Below are 16,018 nucleotides of genomic sequence, written 5' to 3'. Positions count from 1 at the left end.
AATATGAGTGGCTCACCCAAGGGTTCCGGTTCTCACCCAAGGGTTCTGGCTCGTGATTTTTTCACCACCACTCGGGCGGCTAATTCTCGAGCATGTTGTTGGGCAGAATCATTTCCCGGATTCCCCGCATCAGCAGGGGACCATATTAGTTCGGTATCTCTCAGGAGAGGAGATTCTCTTATTTCTGTGAGTATTTGTGCAGCAGGATTGAAAAACCTACCTCTAGCAAAGTTGCTGATCGCCAACTAAGAAAAGTGGCTAAACATAGCAGTCCATAAATTGCCAGTTCCAACACTGTGACATGAGATGCATTACAACCATATCTGTGCCTCAATAACTGCCACATGTTGCCAACCTTAAACAAAACAAATAAAATAAAAGGTTGATTGCTTCTTGAAAACATTTTACATAATAAATTAAGTACTGCTTACCACTAGAACAGGGAAGAGATAAGCAGGGTTGGCAAGTAACAAGACAGCGAGACATTTAACACATTCGCTGCCCCACGCAGCACACATGAAACCACCTTCCGTACCCCCCATTTTAAACACAATAAAGGAAAACAAACAAAACAGACACACACTAAAAATATTCTTGAAGTGCCATCTACGTACAACTAGACAAATCACAGCAAGCAGTTGATGGACGAGTTTGGAAGCAAATGGGTTAGCAACTCCCTGTTGGTTGAACTGACAATAGGCAGAAGCAGGACACTAGAATTTCAATGTTACTCTGTCATAAATGTAGGGTGAGATGCCACACGGGTGGTCCCAACACTGTGCTGTAAATTCACCAAATCAAATAACGGTCAAGCAGGAATAAAGGTGCTGGTGTGTGCTGCGAAATATCAAGAAGCCCCTCATTACCAAGGCCCTCCCACCTCAACTCACCGCATTTAGCCTCAACCTCGGCTTTGAAAAAGTAACGCATCTTCAGGTAGCACAGGGAAAACAGCAGCCTGGCTTCCCTCGACCTGCGGTCACATCGAGGCTCATCTTAAAAGAAAAAGGAAGCACGTTCACATCTTATGCCAGCAAGTCAAACCAGGCCGAGCAGAAGGCTTGAGAATTATGCAGCCCAAACAGTCTATAGGCTTAGGCTCACAGTAGTGAATGATTGCAATGGACATAAACAGCATTCAAGAATAAAATTTAGACAAGAAAACATAGCAAATTTTATTTATGTCTAACTTGGCTGTACAGTTAATAATTCACAGTGCATACGATTCATATTCAAATCAGTTCATAAAAGCATTAATGTGCACAACTCAAGTAAGCTTTCATGACTCAAGGTATCATTCGCTTTGTCTTGAACTCAGCTAATTTATAAAGTATATCCACACATATTGAAGTGTACGTTAAAAAAAGGCACATTTTTACTCAGCCAACCTGTTATAACAGCAACAAATGCGGCTCATTTTTCTTAGTTATGTACAATAATGAGAGATGAATTACAGGCTGTCATATCAGACCACTTATATTCGTATGTGGTTTAGGCAGGTTATGAGAACGCTGATAGACCCATTTAGAACTAGAAATGTTCACTTCCTATCCAACATTAAAAACCCACCTATAGCCATAAGAGAATGGATATTGAAAATTAAGTTCTGCCAACTGTGTTACACACATGCTAAAGCAAACCACTGCATATCAAAGTACTGTTGCTCATACAGTGCTTAACTGAAAAGCAAACAGGCTTCAAGTAATAATAGTAGTAGTCTTCACATCTCTGCCTTACCGTTTAGCAGTGTTTTAAGAGCACCTTCTGCATTTCCAGAAGCATACAGATAGGTTGCCTTTGCTAGCCACCTAATCAGAGGGTTGTCACATTTTTCGATGAACTCGCTTATTTTGTCAAAATCTTCAGAAAGTTCTGGTTCCTCCCAACCTGCAAGATGTGCGGGCATCCTGTGCATTCATTTCCACAGCGTATGGATGTCACTGATTGCATTCTCAAGACACATGTCTGATTACACTGGAATTGAAGTAGTGAAAGAGTAACAATAACAATGGCGTGTGAGCATATAACATGCGCTCAGTAGTCTTCTTACAGACCCCTCGTACAGTCTGCCTAAACAACTGGTACAGGCCATAATTATAAGGCAGTCTATGAAGATAAAAAGCATAATCAAATAAGTAGGTGATGATAGTGATCAAGATGACAATATACATTCCATTTATAAACAAGCAGCATTAAAACCACACATTACAGGATAGTAGTTTTTAAAGTTCTTATGGCAGATTTTCACATGCATTTGCCTTTACAGTCAAACCCACTTATAGAAGTATTGAAATGCTAACAAAACACTGCCATAGCAAACTACGGTGAAACTTGGCTATAACAAAATTGTATAATATCTGCGATTTTTCATAACATCCAGGTTTTCGTGATATGCAGTTGTCGAGTGCAAACCGAAAAGGCAATGCAGAATGAAAACCAGATTAAGAATTTATTGCACGGGAAACCACCTTGAAAGTGTTTACAGTAAATCAGAATTACTCGCAGTTACAGAAGCAGTGTTATAGAAGCAGAAGTTATAGGCGCACAAAGCATCGCTGGGCGGTGCTGTGGCTCCTGATGGGCAGCGCCATCTGCGACAGAAAATCACAAACCTGGACGCTGCCGGCTCTGCAAGCTGTCTTCACAGTGTACGCCACGCGCTTTCTCAGGCACGTGCTCGCGCAGGTTTATCGCTACAGACTGCTTGCATTCCATCTTGATGATTGGGCAACCTGCTGCCATGGATTTCCATGAAGCAAACTTTAAAGGCGAGCAACATTTTATTCACGTCTGCTTTGTAGAGCAGCTGACAGATGGGGTGAGTCATTATTGACTGCGAAATCAATATCCCACGTTAGCGAAATCATAGTGTAGAAAATGTATCTCGCGGTAAGTCCGCTGTGTAATTATATTGTCGTATATAACATGTTTAACATATGCAAGAACATTGTGAAATAAAGCGGCTCGCTCGTTGACCATCGTTTTAGGCCGTAGTGTGGGATCTATATGCAGTTTTTTCTTATATCATGACGTTCCTAAAGCAAATCTTGCAGCCGGAGATGGTCCAAAAGAGATGTTTCTTCAGGGGCACGAATGCTAGCAGACTCAAAAGCACATGCGTGCTCCGTGCGCTGCAGGCAGCCTAACCGGCTCGTGGCTCTAGAGGCAAGTATAGTCCGAGCTTAGTGAAAGCTGGTGTACTGTACTTTCGTCGCATTAATTTCGGTTCTTATTAAATTGTTGTGCTTCCATTATGATAGTATTTGGTTTGCAGTCGTGAAATCTGCGATGCGAGTAGGGTGCTCCATGAGCGTAATGTCGATCAAGCCATATAAAATGCGCTTTTGTATTGTGCTTGCAATATATTTTCATTACTAACCAATTTATGGAAATCTATAAAAGCTTCACAGCAAGGCATGTCTTCCAACAAAAAGGCCTTGTCCCAAGATATTTTCTCGGTCGTTTTAGAAATGAGAACACAGGATATCCTAATGCGAGTCAATCGCAGATGTTGCACGCTGGACATCTATTGATCTGGTTCGTTTCAGAGCGCTCACAAAGCAGGGAGAGGGCACAAAAAATCGGCAAAACAAGTCATATACGGGGAGAGAGAGACACAAAAAAAATCCTCCATCCCCTTCATTTTCTAGCCGTGGCTTTAAACCATTGTATTCTTTTAATACCTCTCCAAGCCGTCTTTGTCAACTGGCAATATTTCTGAGTTTGCGCATCTTCTCGTTTCCACAAAGAATGTGATACGTCGCAGAATAAGGCCATTCGGTTGGAAGACAGGTCTTGCAGAAAAGCAAAGGAATCTGCATACTTCCACAAGTGTCTCGTCCTTTAGTGCTTTGCCTGCTGTTGTGGCTGCCCACAACACAACACTACTTAGTACTTAGTACCTCCGTTTTACATTGGCGGAAGTGTTTCTTTACCACCAAATAACCGGCAGGCGCAACTCGATTGCCATGCATGCACAGGAAGCTAGCAGAGTGCATGCTCCGGTGGCGTCCCGGCGTTTCTCATTTCGCTTTCGCTCCCTATAAAAGCGGTTAGTTGAAGTAATATGGGCTTCGCCCTGCATTGGGTACAATCCAGCCGATGATGATGATGATGATGACAATAAAAGCGGTGAAACGGTTCGCAGTTGCACTGATAGCACAGTGCAACTGCGGTGGCAGCCTCCACCTCCGGCACAGCTCGCGCGACGCATCTATAAGGAAGCAGGGAAAGGGAGGAGGAGAAATCAGTCTGGAGGAGAGCGCGTGCGTTCACACCGCCACCATGCAAGGAGATGCCTGCATCTTCACCACGATGGTCTTTATGCATGTTCCCGCTCGCCCACCACCGTTGCCCCAGGAAAGTGACTCTCCTCACATCGCCGGCGCGCTCCACTGTTCTCGTTACCGACGCACACTGCTCGCCCCGTGTTTTTATTGAAATGATAGCTTCACTACACGATGTAAAGCCAAGGTCTCCGTACACAGGAATGACCTTCAAGTGAGCCAGAGGTCAAACTACGAAACACTTGTGCTGTCGCACTACATGGTAACAAAGGTCAGGGTAAAAGGTAATATCAAAGGTCAAAGCAATGAACTATGGCATGGGCAGTGTGTAACAGTGTCACATGATAATTAATGTCACATTGTGACTGAGTATAAAAAGAGGAACATGCATTGCACCAGGCCAGTGCTGCAGAATGAAGCCCAAGGAGAGGGACACGAATGAAGCTATCGCTTACACACTAGGTTTAATCGAAGCTAAACCACGAGCAATTTTTATTTGTTCTGCTATTTTTGGCTGCTTTTAAGCATGAACTGCTGTAGTGCCACATTTCAAAAGTGAAAGGAGCGAAAACTGCAGCATTCGCCCCGTAGCTGTGACATCGGTGCTAAAGCACAGCGCATTGTATTGCTTGCAGTCGCTCGTTTTGTAGACGTTCCTCTCTAGTCCGTTTGTGTTTTATCGTCTTGAAACTTGCGAGGTTCTGCCAAATGTCCAGTAATTCAGCACTAGCTAAGAGACATCAGGCACCGCGAGGTCATGATATCAAGGTCAACTGCCGCGGCATGTTTGTTACATGGAGTTTTCAAACACACACTTTAATGAGGGCGGCGTTGGGAAATCGAAAAACTTCGTAATATCGAGGAATTCGCAACATGAAGGTTCGTTACATAGAGGTTTAGCTGTATTGTTATAATCGGGTTATGCCACAAACAGAAAAGAAGAAAAGATCACGAACTTCAGAAACTTAATGACAAGAATGTAGCTTACAATGTTGATTTCGTTGCTGGAAAAATTTGCAGCCAGCTACTGTTTCATGGCATATTTAATTCACATCTTCTGGTGGTGTGCCTAATTCTGCCCATGCCCAAGTGCAGAATTAGCAAAAATGAAATCCTGGAGGTGCTCTACAATTTGTAAGGCATCTTTTGCGCAGCCTCCTGATCATCATCCCTTTGCATCGTCAATGTGCAAGAATTCAAGTCTCAATAAGCTATCATTATCATTGCATAGTTGGGAGCTTCGCGAACCTTCGTGTTACTGGCATTTTGAATGAAGCCTGCTTTTTCCATAAGAAATTCTAGACACGAAATCTGATGAGCTTGCAGGAGTGAGGAAACAATGACAATGGAAAGGAAAGCATTTGCATTATGTGTGCGGTTCGGCTGCTGTGGCTGCAGAGTTTCCATGTTTTTGTCTCTTGTATGGTTAGTTCCTGGTGGCCAGATTTAATTGTTATAACCAATAATTTGCTAGCCAGCATTGTTATAACCAGTTTATTTTACCATACAAAACACCAAAAAGCTGGCAGTGCCGTGTTACTCCATTGTTATATATTATATACTGTTCTAAGTGGTATTGTTATAAGTGGGTCTGACTGTACTGGCAAACTTAACTTTTCCACACCACTTCTTCATGCAATTCTTATTTCAAAAATTATGCATTTTAACCCTGAAGAAACATTTTCAAACATAAAGGAGAGTTTTCACACACCTCCAGCTCAGTGCAAAACTGAAATGCACTCACTAGAAAGAACGCTGTCTATATACATCCCACTTAAGATCTCCACCGGGGCTGATAACTCAGGGTAGCATTCACCAAACTTTTTGGCCTCACTGATGATTTCCTTCTTGCGGCCTGTCTAGAAAAATCAATGCAACATTGCATGAACACTGCAACATACAGCAAGGTTATGATCACAGAATGACAGTTTCCAGAGCAAATCAGCAAACTAGCCCGCAACGTTTTGTTAAAGAAATGAAGTCAAAATTAGAGGCTTCGTTATGAGATACTGAAGAAGTTTCCAGAGCAAAGCACTGATGATACACTGCGTCACTCACTAACGCATAGTATATGTAATATTTGGAAACACAGAATGCCGCAGGCTTCTTTTTGCCTAGTAATAATGGCAGTACTAACTCCCAACCAACAAACTGTACACAAGGGTGGTACCATATACACTTTGCAATAGCATAGCTATGTGAAGCAGGAGAACTGTCGAGATAGAAATGTCAGCCCCTGATAAATTTCTACTATCCAAACTCACCATAATTCAAACAAAGCTTACGGCGTCCATGCCTTTTCTTTTTATTTCTTGAAGGACTGGGATGAAATTTGTTGGCGATACAAGAAATAATGCTTACTGCTTTCAGAAAATTTCATCGTTACATCTCAAGAAGAGTGTTTTATACTAACCTATTTTTCCATTTAATCTTACAAAAAGTGCACACAGTAACAAAATTAGGTAGAAGGCTGGTTTAATACTCATTGCATTTTCACAAGCATGCTAAAAGTAAAAAGTAGTAAAACTAGTTTCAAGTTTTCTTTGTTTTTTACGAACACATGCTATTTAGCTTTGATTTTTCATGATGCAGTGTCCATAGACAAGTCTAGGTTAAAAGAATAAATTTCAAGCAAGAAAATTAAATTTTACAAGAGTGAAAAACAAGAAAGTCCTGTTTTGCAGTATGCTTCTAGGAATTAAACATAATAAATGTGGTCAAAATAAACGAAACACTTGCAAACAAATCGGCTGAACAAAATGAACAATCACTGTTGAGAAAAAAGCATTCGAAGTTAACCCCCAAATTTCCTTCTTGAAGGTACCACAAGCTTTCTGCTGAGCTTGAGACATCACTTACTGTTCGTAGCATCACAAAAACACCAAATTTGAAAGAAACTGCAGATCGTTCTACCCTTGCAATGTATATGGTCCATCATCGCTGCGGTCCATACCACATTTCTTGTTTTTAGTACTTATCATTTGGTTTTGGTAAAGAAACTTCACTACAAAACAGAAAACAAGTTTGCAAAAAGATATTTGCACATTTTAAAAACCAGATACTTTTTTTTTTTTTCATGATTCCAAACCCACATCCCACCTAAAATTCAAGACAAGATCTGTACCTTGATATTTTTTCCTGAAATGCACTGCCATTTACCTAGTTGGTTTGCCATATTTCTTCCTCACCGGAACTAAACCTAACAGATATCTACAAGCTATGAAATAAACATTTTGTTTAACCAGTGGCTGAAAAGCGGCCAAGGACAGAACACACATTAAATAAACAGACTCCTGACCAATAAGCTTCTTTTTTTTTTCTTTTACAAACCCTTAAACCATGCTTCATCCTCTATCCTGATATAAATATACATTCACAAAAACAGAGTACATAAGTAGTTCAGTAAGCAAAGTTGACTACTATTAGTTCACCACTGCTGGAACACGCTAAGTTCAGACTAACTTCAAATAATGATGGTAGGCATTCCATAATTTTAGAATTGAAGCATTTAGTTATTTAACTATCGCGGTCATTGCTTGCACAGTGAATCATGCAATGCCAATGTTGACTGTTCAGATATGAAGAAATATTGAGAACAGAGCATCGAAATGCAGGTTCCACTTCAGCTATGTCCAGTTAAAATCAATAGACACATTCAGGGTCACTGTGAGCCGACTGAAGCCAGAGCTTCAGTCAACTAATCAAGCACCCAGTTTCTACAGCTGTTTTCATGCTAGAAAACATAACGACTGAGAAAAATTAATCACTGAAAGCTGCGTACAATATGCAAAAAGAAAATAGCACATTACCACACAATTGGGCATAATCACCTCTGTAGCATCGCCCCTTTCTCAAGAATAAAGGACCCCTTCAACAACTTGAAGCTCAGAGTGAGGTCACACCACTGTGTCCAAAGCTGCCATGCTTACCTTCAGTAAAGCATCAATATAAGACCGGAATAACTCCTCCCTGTGACGTCTATCAGTTTCGTTTGAAAATGTCACGTATGCGTAAGCCTTGAGGAGCTGCAATCGAATGCCAAAATGTGTGCCGTCAGTTTCATAACATATTTAAAAGCAGATAAAACTGGCAAAATGATGCTTCCCTGGAATTTAGGAACGATTAACACACTGCATATGTTATGAACTTTTTTACGAAACTTCCACGTCAAATCATTTTACAAAGAATCTCAGACTAGGCTCACAATTTGTACTATTTCTCTCGTTCGCAGTGTGCCCAATCAAGACCATGCTTCCATATATTTGCTTATTTTCCCACCACCTGCATTTTCTTTTTTTCTTTTGCTCAGATTGGCTGGCTGGCAAACCTGCTGTGCGCAGGCTGTAAACATACTACGTAGACCATACTGGCCAAAAAGCGATCGTCACAAATGGTCGCACTGGTCGGAAAGCAACAGCCGCAGGCCATTCAGACACTGCTCGATCTTCCAGCCTTGCAAATGCCGGTCGCAAACCGGTAGCTAATCAGCGGCTCTGCTGAAGTTGGATGTTAGTTCTTCATCCGGCTGCACACTGCTAACGAACAGTCAAGAGCAACGAGACTTGTTCCAAATGACATCAATTCGGGAAGCGACCCGTGGGTCGCATATGCAAGTGTGAACATCAGTCGAGCTGTGGCTCCCTGGTTGCATGCGACAGCCAGTAGTACGTCCTTCGCGGCTTGCAATTATGAATTGACCCTTTTGCAGTTGCCTACACTTATTGCATCAAGCGTGTTCACTAAATCTCCACTCAAACACATCGAGCCTACAGAAGTCTACGACTACAAAATTTACAACTTGTTTAGTTTAATGCCAACCTGCACAGTTTTTCTGACCAGATGCAGAATTAATTTATGTTACCAATTTTGTAGCACAATCTTACTTGTTACATTTTTTTATATTTCCTAATTATTTTCACAATAAGAGGTATAAAAGCCTTACATATTTAAAAAAGAAAAGGACTATCATTTTATAATTACCCTTTACCACTGTGTTCTGTAAACGGGATTAAAAGCCCCTCGTGTCTTGTATTCTTTTTCCCCAGCCCTCGTAACTAGACGTGAAGAGCTGCATATAGCTTGCCATTTTTTGCGACACTTTAATTTATTTATTTATATACTTATTTATTTACTTATTTACACAGTACTGCAGGTCATCGCAGAAGGCCGTAAGCACAAAAGAACAAAAATTGGCACTGAGGATGACAAAGATGTTGAAGTGCTCATAAATGGCCCTTCTGAGTCCTGTAGTGCAAAATGTATCCGGCCCTGCATGTTACGATAGCTGGCAAACCCACTAGAACGAGATGCATGCAACATACCAACTCTTGGTGGTTCTCTGGATAAGTGGTCACTATGGCAGTGCTGAAGTCCACAAGAGATCGCCACAACTCTGTCATCTCGGGAATGTTGCCTATTATTTTAGCACACTCCTCCAAAGCATTCACATACTGGAAAGGGAAGCACACAAAGAGAAAAGTTCAGCAAGACGGTTCAAACAGCACCCATAAAGTAAATGCAGAAAACCATAGAAAAGCAATACAATGTTAACTGTGCATACCTTGGCAGCATCTCCGTTATTTCTGTAATGACTCGTGACCTTCTCGGCTATTTCAATCTGCTTTGCAATGTCACTGTAAATCAATTTGAGGTCATTATAAGATCTTTTCTACAGAAGCCTTTACGCCATTGCAACTTCAGTGGCACTCACTTGGTGCTAAGTTCAATCAGCTTCATGTACACAGGGTGACGATCATTTTCAAAGTCTCCTCTGCTCTCGTTTTTCTCGTACAGTGCACAGAGGCCCTGGAAAAAATTTAAATAATCGGCTAAAACGTCATAACTGCATACTAATGTGCTCAAAAGTGGAAAACAGTAAAATAGTCAGACATCAACAATCAACTAAAGCCTTTCATGCAGAACTGACCTTCAGAACAGAAGTCAACTAGCAACGGCATGATGCATGAAGGGTGCTTCTTGAATGCACTACTCCGAGCACTGTTTAGCACAACACATGTGGAGCAGGTAACCATACTTGCCCGTCCTCTGTTGTAATGTGTTATTGAAACCCCGACTATAAAAAATCAAAACCCAAACTACTATCATGAAGTCATGGCTTATCAAATTATGCATAGGCATGAGCACAGGGGGAGGAGGGCAGTCCTCCCTCTGTAATCTTCTAAAGGGGGCGCCATGTGCACCCTACACATTTACTCTGCTGAACCAGTGCCGTCATTTTAAAAGTAGAAGGTTATGGCCACGCAGGTTTTTTGACGATACTGGCAGTCTAGAACCCATGACGCGTTACAAGGATTGCTTTTTTGCCACCTTTACCTCTGGAAAGCCGCGGACACAAGAAACCGCTGTGAGAAGCACGTCGTCGCGAGAATTTTAATTCTGCAGCCATGGCAAAACTCATTTTGTTTTTTAAGCGCATAATGTTTTCCACATGTTGAGTTCCATCTCATCAGAATAAATGTTTTATATCCATTCCTCATCTTTGCACTGCATTTTGGCAGTATGGGCCTTCTTGGTGAGTGTGTGTGTTGGGGGGGAGCTGCAGTGAAACTTAGCTCTTCTAATGGCAAATACTATTTTAACAATACTGGTTTTCTGAGCATGTTAACCTTTTCCTACCAATAGTATGAATAATTATCAAAATTATGCACAACATTCACCACGGTTTAATGTCTCATAAAATTTCTTGCCACAAGAAAACAAATTATTGTGCAATAGTTCCATTTTTTGTAAAAGCTATTTAGCCTCGCATATCAAGGATTAACTTTTATGCACCATACTCCACTCCTACCACTCCACGCAGTGGTTCGTGTATGCGATATGCTTGTTTACTAACAATGCTGTTATAACCAATACCTATGTCTATTCATGTGACAGAAACTAGTGCTCACCGTTTATGTTCAATGCCTCAGTATTTGTTATAACTATGTAATTTTGCATTAGGCAGCCCCCTGATTATTTTTAATCAGGGGACCTGCTATATTAATAGCTTCCTAGGTGCCCTCTGATTCAATAAACATTACTCGCATAATATACTGCTGGTATCAGCGTTAATAAAACTAAGATCAGTTTCCAAACTATCCGGGTTCTGCATGCTGCTGAATCGGCGCCTCAATTTTAACGCGAGGTGGCGTAGCCGTCGAACTCAGCTCCAAGTTGGCGTCGAAACGCAAGCAGACACCGCAGGACCGGCCGTCCGGCGAAGCATGTAGCCTTCGGGAATGTTAAATTAACTGGCGTCCCAAATGCCACACTTGCCGTTATTTACGCTAAAGAAAAAAGTCAAGTCTGAACCCCGTGTAGTGAGCATGCTACAAAACTCTGCTGAAGCAGAGCTGGTGATCGCTGCTCAGCCAACGCTGGCTGACATGAGCAGCGGTCATCTTTTGAATAGAATGTGGTTGTACGAGCTTCATCCCCGAAGCATATATGAGACATCTACACTAAAGGCAGAGGTCAGATTATTGCAAGGCTCATCGTAAAGTCACTAATAAGCTTAGGTCAGTGCAAAGGTCTGGCACGTCTTTCCGCTGTTTCTGCGCCACCGCATATGCGCTTAACAACCAATTAGCAAGACCTTCACAGCACAAAGGGCCGCATTTGCGGCAGTCTAAAGTTGACCACGAGTAACTATGATGTCTGTGGAATAAGCAGATTATGCGCACAGCACTAATTTCGTCAATGAGCATGTAGTTATTTTTATCCGCGCGCCACGCGCAACCTAAGCCGCGAAGGCGGCAAACTTCTTCAGCTTCGTGAGTTGTCCCTCTCTTCCCGCAAGAGAAGAGGGAGCGTAGAGAGGAGCTCCGGCGCAAACAACTCGAGACAATAAAGTTTAGTCTTTTTTGGGATTCACTACTCTCGGTTTATCGTCCCTGACCAGCGCCAGTGTCGCAAGTATTTAATTTGTGATCATTCGCACAGTGTGTTGCTGCAGACATAAATACAGAGGTAATTGATTCATAGCTGCCTATATACATTATCATACAAATTATTCACAGTACTTTTTGCACTTTATAATGAATGCATACATTATAGCAGCCAAGACTTAAGTTTCCTTCTGACTCACATTACTCCTCTCGGACCGAAATCTTGTGTAAAAATGCATCCACTTTACCAAATAAAACCTCCTCACTTGCACTGTAAGCTGTACAGAGTGCAGGTAACATGCTATTCGTGGTAGCTTCCTGCTCTAAAGCTGATCCACAAACGAACAGATTAGATATCTCAGGGCATGTTTTCGGTCATTTGTCACTCGACCACTTACTAGTGTCAGTCAGTAGTTCAGTAGCTTGTATGGTCCTTGAGTACTCCAGGAACACATTAGCGCTTTTCAGTTAGAAGATAATGACACACTTATTTATACATTCAGTACTTCCAGCTCCAGAGCATCAAAAACGCCACAAAGCTGCCTCCGCCGTCAGATTTCGCTACCTATGCCAGCGTGGGGACGATTGCTTAAGGATGCTTCTTCAGAGTGACAGTCCGTATTCACTTTGTTTTTCTTCCATGACTGTACCTTCCTGTCTGGCAGTTTTCGCTTCTTCGTGTGGCTTCGATAGGTATGAAGGCACGTTAGGGAAAACTTTACGCATCCTTCAACAAAGCTCCATTTACCCCTCTCAATTATTTACCATTGATAACATGAGTGTATATCTTCAGTATATCTTCATGAAAATGAAAGGTCGAAAACACGTGATTTGACAGAAAGCGTTCTGTAAACACGTGAAATTGCGCGATCCCATGCCAGAGGCCCGCCGAGAACAAATGCCTCACGGTTTGTCGCTCCTGTAACCGCTCGCCCAGCCCGGCATGCAGCTCATCGGCTTGACCATTATAAGCTCTGTATGCAAGCATAGGCAGCACAAACAAGGATCACTACAGCAACTGCGTCGCGAGCGCACTGCACTCTATGCTGCGCGACTGTACGAGTCCAGCCACCGATCGGACCGGCTGGATCCTGGTTCGACTACAGCGCCACTCAAAGCGGCCAGTGACAGTGGCGCCACGAAACAGCTCCCAGTTTGGCAACTGACCCTATTTCTATTAACGTTGGCTGGTATGGTATGTGGTATGGTACTGAATCCGCATGTGTGGTTTAACGTCCCAAAGCAACATCAGCCATGAGGGACGCAGGGCTCTGGTTATTTCAATTACCTCTAATTCTTAACGTGCACTGACATTGCCATTGTATCCAAGACAGCAGTCAGGTGCCCTAATCACTCAGCCACCACAATGGGGCTGAAAAATTTTTACTGCAAAAAAGAAATCTGACAGACAAATTTGATATTTCTTGATATTTGATTTTTACTTGCATGGTTTCTCCTTTAAAATGATGCATTAGGCATTGTATACATGAGCCACACTATGATATCTGCCTACCCCTTTATAGTAAAGTCATTGAGACCGGCAAAAATCTTTACTATTTCAGGGTCTTTCCTATATCAGTTGTTGGTGATGAGATGGCCCTGAAGGTAATTAAACGACTGCTTACTAAGCATATCTTGTTACTTTATGAAAAAACACTCCAAAATACCTTCCATCCTTCTCTCATCGCCTCTTTGTGCAAGTTTCATTTTTTCAATTATATGACCTTTTGTTTACATCTTGTAAAGTACCTCTTTAGCATGAATGCTACGTGACTACAACAGTTTGATTTCATGTGAAAACCAAAGCCTTGCCTCTGCCGTTTCTGTCATTTCAGAGGCAGCAGATGAGAAATGCATGCGATAGTCAAGCACAGCAAAACCACATGTGCCGCACCTTCACTTCTTTCTACCGCTGCCTCATGCTTTGTGTTGCGCAGTGCTGCGAATTTTCGGCCGTTTCTTCCGTTCCCTACTTGCTTCATTTTTACACTTTAATTTCTGAATGGACCATGCCACCGTTTTTTCCCGTTCGTAGCCAGAAAAACCTTTTTTCCTAAGTGCCATATGCTTTCTCTCACGGCTCCAAGGCCTACGTAAAGTTGGCTTCTCCTCAGATCTGAGGTGTCTGGTGGTAAAGCCAATTAAAAAAAATGCTTGATTGTTTTATTTATTTATTTGCAAAATTTTTTGCCGATTCGAGGCAACGAGCACACGGCAACATCATTTCTTGGAAAGTATGTCGCTACAGACAGACACTTTACTATAACTGATATTTATCAGGAATGTCTTTACTATAAGGAGGAAACAATGTACAGCCATCTATGAAAAATGAACTGGGATTTCTGTTTCACTTTCCGAGTTTACTATACCTAAGGGCACATGAGAAATGAGAAAAACAGCAATATTACTGCCGATATGGCATTTGTTGTAATTCCAACCCTTGAAGAAAGCTGGCTTATGTCTCGCAGTGAACTAAAAGTGTATATAAGTGATTACATAGCAGATTATTCATGCCTCATATTACCTAAACATCAACCACACGTCACCAGTCATCATTCAAATGATAAAACCGAAGCATCGTCATGGAAGAGATTCAATTATAATTTGTTTAGCGGTCCTAGGCAAATACTATGCAGTGATTCATGTACCTAATGTCCAACATATCATTTGAAAGAAAAAACTGCAACTGAAATTTGGTGTCTGTAGTCCTTTGAATGTTAGCTAATAAAACTAAGACAAAAGTGAAGAATATGAGAAAGCTAATATTTTCCAAGCCAATCTTCGACTCTATTGACTCCAATGAAAACAAGGAAACGATGGAAATGAAAGCATAACTCTAGCAGAAGCACTTAAGTCCACTTAGAGCACTGAAAGATCATGCATGCCATTATTGGAGTCAAGCTAATGGACTTACTCCATGTGAGACACATTTTAAAGCAATGGAGTCTAGACCAGCAACTCAATCAGCAAGACGAACTTGAAAGTGAAGTAGTAAACCATTAAATCTGCCTTTTTAACAATTTTCAACTAGCCTGCGAATACGAGTTCATACACATACCTGCCACGCCAGGATTTGATCAGGAGAAATGCTACAGGCTCTCTGGAAGGCTGCAACAGCTTGGTCCAGCTGATCAATTTCCTGTGCTGCCACTCCGACAAAGACCCAAGCCATGTAGCATTCTCTGTCCAGTTTCAGGGCTGTCTGTAAGCAACATAGTTAGGTAGTTAGTCTTAATTCATAGCCTGAGTGAGATGCACACAGCCAGTCTCGGCCAACACGATGAAACAAGCAATACTGCCATGATCATTCAAATGAATTAAACTTTCTGCAAGTGAAACAAAAAGAATTGCTTAAGCTGGGCAATCTAGTCTAGTACACCACAAGCAATATATTCAACTGGGGATAACAGTGGGGCAGTTCAATATTAAGATTACTGCATTAGCATTATCTTTCCTACAAAGGCTGCTGAACGTGGCACTCTAGCTAACATGTATTGATTACGTAACTAAAAGTAGTGCACAACTTTATGCACAAAATTTGCCAGCTGCCTGGTGAAATTTCGATTGTGTAAGTCAGTTCCCACAGTGGCCAACAAGCACTCTATTGCAGACACCGAAAGTTGTCTCTCTCTCTCTGTATTTATGCATTTGTGGCAGCACTGTGCAATGCTTCAGTCATGTACTGCATGCATATATGAAATTCCAACAGAGCAGGCTTGTCGTGAACTGTGTGCAAACAGGCTCATTTGGATCTGTGTTCAACATCAGTGTACATATTACCTGAATGGTAGCCTGCAGTAGGTTTCATGAGTACACTTGTCACCCGGTAGCCAGTTGACATTATAT

The 16,018-nt window shown here is 41.8% G+C and overlaps 1 protein-coding gene across 1 annotated transcript in view; it reads right to left on the bottom strand.

The window, feature by feature from the left end:
- LOC146198930 (tetratricopeptide repeat protein 37) overlaps positions 1-16,018 on the bottom strand; it is a 65,609-nt gene that overhangs the window by 48,789 nt on the left and 802 nt on the right. Inside the window, exons 3-10 of the mRNA XM_084594414.1 lie at positions 15,231-15,374; positions 9,997-10,091; positions 9,847-9,919; positions 9,608-9,736; positions 8,216-8,311; positions 6,031-6,145; positions 1,738-1,887; positions 891-995 (exon numbers count right to left, since the gene is read on the bottom strand). Coding sequence (XP_084450540.1) covers positions 891-995; positions 1,738-1,887; positions 6,031-6,145; positions 8,216-8,311; positions 9,608-9,736; positions 9,847-9,919; positions 9,997-10,091; positions 15,231-15,374 — 907 coding nt within the window. The remainder of the gene's footprint in view (positions 1-890; positions 996-1,737; positions 1,888-6,030; positions 6,146-8,215; positions 8,312-9,607; positions 9,737-9,846; positions 9,920-9,996; positions 10,092-15,230; positions 15,375-16,018) is intronic.

This window comes from Amblyomma maculatum, chromosome 2, assembly GCF_055883805.1.
Source record: "Amblyomma maculatum isolate TAMU_Amacu chromosome 2, ASM5588380v1, whole genome shotgun sequence".
Lineage (NCBI taxonomy): Eukaryota > Metazoa > Arthropoda > Arachnida > Ixodida > Ixodidae > Amblyomma > Amblyomma maculatum.
The sequence above is the reverse complement of the archived record's forward strand: the minus strand, read 5'-3'. Positions and strand labels throughout refer to the sequence as shown.